At 37.9% G+C, this 7779-nt stretch overlaps 1 protein-coding gene across 1 annotated transcript; it reads left to right on the top strand.

Annotated features, from left to right (window-relative positions):
• The first annotated feature begins 1548 nt into the window (after positions 1-1548).
• LOC107944199 (uncharacterized) lies at positions 1549-4185 on the top strand. The gene is made up of 2 exons (XM_016878025.1): positions 1549-3183; positions 3511-4185. The coding sequence occupies exons 1-2, from the start codon at positions 1549-1551 to the stop codon at positions 4183-4185; spliced, it is 2310 nt and encodes a 769-aa protein (XP_016733514.1).
• The last annotated feature ends 3594 nt before the right edge of the window (positions 4186-7779 follow it).

Below are 7779 nucleotides of genomic sequence, written 5' to 3'. Positions count from 1 at the left end.
CCCAACCTAACTTTTCAGCTAGTTAAATTCCTTTCACATGTTGAAGCTATTCGTTCTAAGTGTTCACACATTAGGGACTTTTCAAGACCGAGTGTTCACACATGGAGGCTGGTCGTTTCAAGGTTTTCACATTACAAAAAGGCTGATCAGTAGCTCCTTAATTGCTGGTCACTTTTCAGCAATAGTTGCATTATAAATGAGCTCATTAAGCATGTTAAATGAATCAAGCTGCTACCATGCACATCTCCAAGTTTCCAAGTCCAATGTTTGCTCTAGAAGCTGCCCATTCAAGCTCCCATTCGGCTGAATCTTATTCACTAATTAAATAGATTCATTTACTTAGTTTTTAAGATTTCAGGTATCATTTTCCTATAAATTGTGTTGATTTTATTTTGTAAGGAACTTTTGAACATTATCGAATTGCTGTCAAATTGTTGAGAGAACTCTTCTCTTAAATTTCGTCCAAAAACTTCGTTGACTTATCTAATTAGTTAGTGGCGTCAACCCGTTTTTGTTCAACCGAACTCATCACGATATCGTGTGGCGTTCATTCTAAAATATACCAAGGTTCCTATCTATTATAGATAGTGGGTCGAGGTTTTCCAATCCATCTCCTATCAACTTAAGAACCTATAAGTTTTGGGTCAATCTTCAAACGAAGTATTGGTTCACTCTTGTTCTCAAGTTATCATTCTAAATTCAAACACCGAGTTTCCTTTTCTTTCATAGCCGAACCTCATACAAATAATTAGCCTTCTTTCATAAACCTATCCTTTGACACCTATAAACCCTATTTAGCCCATATCCGACTTCAATTCAAACTCCAACGATTCTTCTTTGATTTAACGATCGGGCAACTATACGACTCCGAATAATCAACGAGGTCGGGGCGTATCATCTGGTATCAGAGCTGGTTAAAACGAGAAGAACGAACGTTCGAGAAGAGCCGGAGTAAGTAGATTCGTGAAAAAAAAAATTGAAAAAAAAATCAAAAAAAAATCAAAGAAAAATTAATTGAAAAAAAATTGTATACGGTTTAGGTGCGGATGAAAAGAACGTGAAAGATCTGTAAAAAAAAGAGTCTGGAGAGGCTTCAACAAAATTTTTTCCAAAATCACATTCTACACTCTTTGATATCCCTCTTGGTGAAATTTCACGCTATTAAAATTTTTTTTTTGTTTTTCGATTCATTTCATTCTAGTCATTCCCGATCAAAATTTCTTTTCCATCCCCATTCACTTACGCCACATTTAATAGCCAACAAATCGTTCTTTCAGCCTACCCTACATCCTTTACATATTTTCCTTTGCAACACTTTTGAAACCGACCCCTAAACTAGAAGATTAAGTTTTACGGAGTTTTATACGAAATCACAAGAGAAGATACGAGCAGAAAAAGGCTTGAGTGTGTGAGCTCAATAGAGGGGAGGTAAAAGTCATTAAAGAGTGTAAACACGAGTGGAGTGCCGAATTATCTTTCTTTTTGAGTGACTTGTGAGTTTTTGTTGTGAGGTTATAATTTTGTATGTCAAGAAGCCCTACGAGAAGCATGGCGGAAAGGCAACCTGATCGGAATGTGCCGGACTTGAATTTGCAAGCAATGTTACGTGAGATGGAACGACTACTCGATCAAAAACTGGAACCAATTCAAGAAAGAATTGATCGTGTAGAAGGAAGAGTCCAACGAAGAAGAACCCTCTTAAGCCCTCCGAGAAATCGAAGACGGCAAGCTGATTTAGAGGATGAATCTCCCGAGCAAAGTGACACTGAAAGTGAACATGGGTCCAATGCAAGTGGACAACGAAGAGTCCAACAAAATTATCCTCAACGAGAACGAGGCCGAATAGATGACGATTTGAGGAACATAAAAATGTCCATTCCCCCATTCCAAGGCAAATCTGATCCGGAGGTGTACTTAGAATGGCAAAAGAAGATCGAGTTAGTTTTCGAATGTCATAACTACTCGGAAAGCAAGAAGGTGAAGTTGGCGGCCATTGAATTCTCTGATTATGCAATGATCTGGTGGGATCAACTAATCTCGAGCCAAAGAAGGAACAGGGAGCGGCCAATCAACACATGGGCCGAAATGAAAGCCTTGATGCGCAAAAGGTTCATTCCTTCATACTATCATCGAGAGTTGCACCAAAAACTACAACACCTTTCTCAAGGAAATCGAAGCGTGGATGATTATTTTAAAGAAATAGAGGTGGCCATGATTCGAGCCAACATCGAAGAGGACCAGGAGGCTACCATGGCAAGGTTTTTGGCTGGATTAAACAAAGATATTGCCAACGTAGTTGAACTTCATCATTATGTTGAAATCGAAGAAATGGTGCATATGGCCGTCAAGGTAGAAAAACAACTTAAAAGAAAAGGTCCTATGCGTGGAGCTTATCCAAATTCATCTCCTACCCCAAAATGGAGTCAAGGACCTGGTAGGAAAGAGAATTCTATTCGAGCACGAGATCCATTGCCGATTCCAAAAGCCCCTAAACCAAGTGGAGAGGCGAGCAAAAGCAATAATGAAGCTGGGCGTAATTCTACTCGAGACATTAAGTGTTTCAAATGTCTCGGGCGAGGCCATATAGCAAGTCAATGCCCAAATCACCGGGTGATGACCTTAAAGTTTAATGGTGAAATCGAATCTGAAGATGAGGAAGAGAATGATCTCGATCATCCTACCGATGAAGAAAGGGAGGAAGAACTTGAATTTGCTATTGAAGGAGAGTTATTCGTGGTAAAACGAAGTTTGAGCATTCAAAGCATCAAAGATGAACAACAACGCGAGAACATCTTCCATTCGAGATGCCTAATTCAAGGTAAGGTCTGTAGTTTGATTATTGATGGGGGGAGTTGCACAAACGTCGTTAGCAGCATGCTTATAGAAAAACTCGGATTACCGACGACGAAACACCCTCAACCTTATAAACTACAATGGCTAAATGATGGTGGTGAATTGAAGGTCACCAAACAAGCCGCCATCTCTTTCTCTATAGGCAAATATGGCGATGAAGTTGTTTGCGACGTAGTTCCGATGCATGCGGGTCATCTCCTCTTGGGAAGGCCATGGCAATTTGATCGACGAGCCATTCACAACGGCTACACCAACCGATATACTTTTGAGTACCATGGCAAGAATGTGACTTTGGCTCCCATGACTCCCAAACAAGTGTACGAGGATCAAGTACAATTGAAAAATTCTGTTCAGCAAATGAAGGCAAAGGAACAAAAAGAAAAGATGGGAAAAGAAAAAAAGAGGGAGAAAACAAAAAGAAAAAGTGAGTTGAAATTGAGAGATAAAAGCAAAGAAAATGAGGTGAAAGTGAGTGATATTCAAAAAGAGCAAGAAGAGCGAAGAATTGAAAAATTGAGTGTTTTTGCTAAGGAGCGAGAGATTAGGAAATCTTTGCTTCTTCGTCAACCGATGCTTTTTCTTATGTATAAAGAAAGTTTCTTTAACACTAACGAATTGGAAGCTACACTTCCATCTTCTATTGTTTCCTTGTTGTAGGACTTTGAAGACGTGTTCCCGGAAGATGTCCCTAGTGGCTTACCCCCTCTTCGAGGTATTGAACACCAAATCGACTTCATTTCCGGAGCAACAATACCGAATCGCCCTGCATATCGTAGTAACCCTGAAGAGACCAAGAAGTTGCAACGACAAGTGGCCGAATTGATGGAAAAAGGCTACATACGGGAAAGTCTAAGTCCATGTGCTGTGCCCATACTTTTGGTGCCAAAAAAAGATGGCACTTGGCGAATGTGCATGGATTGCCGAGCGGTTAATAAGATCACCATCAAGTATAGGCATCCCATTCCGCGCCTTGATGACATGCTGGATGAACTTAGCGGGGCGCAACTCTTCTCCAAAATCGACCTTAAGAGCGGATATCATCAAATCCGGATGTGGGAAGGAGACGAGTGGAAAACGGCTTTTAAGACCAAGCAAGGTTTATACGAGTGGCTTGTCATGCCATTCGGTCTAACGAACGCACCTAGCACATTTATGCGTTTAATGAATTATGTATTACGAGCTTTTATTGGAAAATTTTGTGTTGTCTATTTTGACGATATTCTTGTCTATAGCAGGCCATTAGAAGATCACATAACACATTTGCGAGCTGTGTTGGAAGTATTACGTAAGGAAACGTTATATGCCAACATTGATGTGATCTGGCCCGATTGATTGAGTCGGGTTCACTTAAGATGCCCGATCGTCGACGAGAAGCTCGTTCAAATTTGTAGATAGATGGAGTTTGAATGTTTTATAAGCGGAAGGTAGGCAAAATGGGTTCAAAGGATGGGTTTTGGTTTGATGAAAGATAGGTTCGGTTTAACAAAGAATTAAGTTACAAAGATGATAAATAAATGGAAATGGATAAAGAACTCAAACTTTAAGAATGATTCAATACTAAAAAGTATTGCCCCGAGTCTTATATTGCTTAAGGTGAATTTTGATGAAGGATAGAAGCGGACCTTGACCCGTTACCTATATGGAGGTAAGAACCAAAGGTATAGGAAGATGGTTGAACGCCACACCGATTCAGTGATAAGTTCAATGGAGTTCGGATTGACACCACTAGCAAGCTAGATAAGTCACTTCGAGACTCGAACGAAAGAAGAGAGGAGGTAACCTCACAAGAACAAAAGTTCTATTAAGTTTAATTGATCAAATTCTGTAACCTTTTACAATAAACAAAATAAACTATTTATAGGCTCTCTAATGCCTATTAAAATTCAGCTACTAATGTGTTCACACAACAATTAAAAATGTTCACACTTCAAGCATTAAATCTCTGTTCATGGATAGTGTAAGTTCATGCATGGTTGAATAATCATGTTTCTTCCCAAAACCCGTTCATGCATGCTTAACCAATAAGAAAGCTTCCTTGTTCCATGAATGTGCATCTTCAATTCATATCCAACCCCTCTTGGACGAATGCTAGGTGCATGGGTCATGCATCTCTCTTAATTAAAACTTTAATGATGGGCTGGTTCATGAATGGAAGCATGTACCTTGTAAATTCGTTCTCCCCTTTGTACATGCACATTATACATTCAATGTGATGAATTAAGGTAATATTCCCTCCCTTTGGACGTTCATGAATCCACCCATACATGTATAGGAGCTGATTGGTCAAATTGAGATGTGAATGGCTTAGATGCTGCCTTGGGAATACGATCGGCCAAGCTTGTGCTTTAAGTTGCTGGACACCTTTTGGCCAAATAGGTGCCTTGGGGAGCCAAATGGATCAGCCACCATTCATTGAAAGAGGCCTTACATGCACCGTCCCATACATTGAACCTATCATGCATGAACCTTGTTTAATTACTCTCCAAATTCAACTCACCTACAAAAACACATGAACCAAAATTAAATCACATAAAATTCAGCTGAACAAACATTAATATAATTTAGACACACTAATTAAACATAAATTAAATTAGACAAATTTAATAAAGTCTTAACAAGACATATTAAATTCGGCCAAGACACATTTAAAACATGTAATAAGTCAAAACATAATTATGAGCTGTAGTAATTTAAGCTAAATTAATAAATTACTTAATTTATTCAGACATTAAAATAAATGAGTTGAAATAAACTTAAGCCAAGCTCAAACGAGCTAAAGTAAGCTAAATTGAGCTCAAACGAGCTAAATTAAGCTCATGTGAGCTAAATCGAGCTGGGAAAAACTAAGATTGAGCTTGTTGAGCTGAGATTGAGCTTCATCTTGCACTTGGGGCCCTCGTGTTTAGGCCAATCATGATAGCAACGAGTGGTGCCACAACATGATGCGATTGAGATCACATCATACCCTCCCTCTTGAAGACGATTTGTCCTCAAATCGGGCCACTTGCTCGTGAAAAATTTTTCGAGATCACAAGCCCTTTTGTTCATGATCCGAAAAGTATTGTTTTTAAAACTCCAGGAACCACAAATGGTTTGAAAAGAAAATGATTTAGTTCCATGCCCTCCCTCTTTAGGAGGAAACCATTCCAAAGTGTCACCTACATAGAAATGGAACGAATTAGTGGCACTAAAATTTATAAACTCAAACGATCTTTTCAGAATCTTATTCAAAATTAGAATGCATAATCCAATGCCGGGATCAAATGTAGAAGTGGATCTTACCTGTTCACAATGGTTTTCCATACTTGGTAATAAAGGATGCATCAGAATCAAATCAAATTTATAATCAAAATTTATCAAGGAGTCCTCCAAATGATCATGTAATCTAAGTTCCACTCGATCAATCTTACTTAAACATGCATAATTTATATATTAAGGCAGATTTGAGACACCATCTTCAAATTCAAATGCACTAACCATTTTACATGCCATCGTCTTATCACATATTCGGATCAAAAGAAAATTAAACAAGCATGCCTTTAAACATTCATATGTCTTGATTCTGTTAAACAAAAATAAACAACATTCTCTACAATCAAAAATTTGATTTTGTCTTAACAAGCCAACAAGGTTCACACATCTCGTTTTCAAACTTAGTGACAAAGCATCATACAAGCAACGATTGTTTACTTGGTCATTCAAACAAAATTTACAATGCTTGCCTTCTCTCAAAGATGAACTAGAATAGCGAACTCCAGGGTTGAACACACGATATTGTTCACTCGTTCCAAAATGCAGTGTGAATTTCTTAATTACCAACAATTCACACAAGTGGAACAAAAAGAATTTGAGCATGCATATGTTCAAACATTCATACATCGTAAATCTCATTCGAATAGACTTGTTCAAACATGGGGAATTTGCGCAAAAAAATAGAAAATTCAAATTATCACCACACACAAGTAGACTAGGCGTTTCACATGCCAACTTTTTATCACAAGAGTTCAAAATTTATTTGTGCGGATTTATTCGTACTTTAGTAAAATTCTTGCCAATACCATACTCATCAATAGGAAAACACTTCTTACCACTATGGAAGGTGTAATCACCATCATTCAGAATATGATAATCAAACAAATCGAACTTTGTATGTGAATAATCTTTATCGCACACTATCACACTTTGTTCATGCTGATCTAATCGAACGCCTTCAATAAAATTGCCAGCAACAAACTTATCATAGAAAAAACTTTTCAAAGCACTAGATGAAACAAAATCATAAATAATAGATGAACGAAAATTAACCAATTCAATGGGGAAAACAATTTCGCAAAAACAATTTTCAGCAATCTTGTCATAAACATGTGAGTAAATGAGTTGAAACTCGCTCAACAAGGAACCCTTACCTTGCTTACCATTGGAAATGTGACAATCATTTTTATCTTCCAACTTACCTCTTTCAATCAATTGAAAACGTCTCTCGGTAGAAAGGTAATGAAGTTGGAACCAATCCGTGGATGGAATCTTGCAAACCTGAAACAAAGAAAAATCACAAGGTAATTTCGAAAGGGGGTTAGCAAAAGAATTCCTCTCTTTTCGTGATTACTCACTTCACTCGTTTCTTTTATAGACTCTCTTTCTTTTTCACTTGATTTCTTTTCAAGCTCTCTTTCAATTTCTTTTTTCGCTTTTTCTTTTTCAATTTTCTTTTCTTCATTTTCTTTTTCTCTCACTTTTTCGATTTCTTTTTCTTTTGCAATTTCTTTTTCTTTTTCTCGCTCAATGGATTGCTTCATTTTGAATTGGTCTTCTTGCACTTGTTCCGGTGTGAGCGGCGCTAAAGTGATTTTCCTTCCTTGATGCTTGAAGGAATACCTATTGGTACGTTCATCGTGAATGACCTTGCGATCCGATTGCCATGGTTCT

This window comes from Gossypium hirsutum, chromosome D11 (genome assembly GCF_007990345.1).
Source record: "Gossypium hirsutum isolate 1008001.06 chromosome D11, Gossypium_hirsutum_v2.1, whole genome shotgun sequence".
NCBI classification, from domain to species: Eukaryota; Viridiplantae; Streptophyta; class Magnoliopsida; order Malvales; family Malvaceae; genus Gossypium; species Gossypium hirsutum.
The sequence above is the reverse complement of the archived record's forward strand: the minus strand, read 5'-3'. Positions and strand labels throughout refer to the sequence as shown.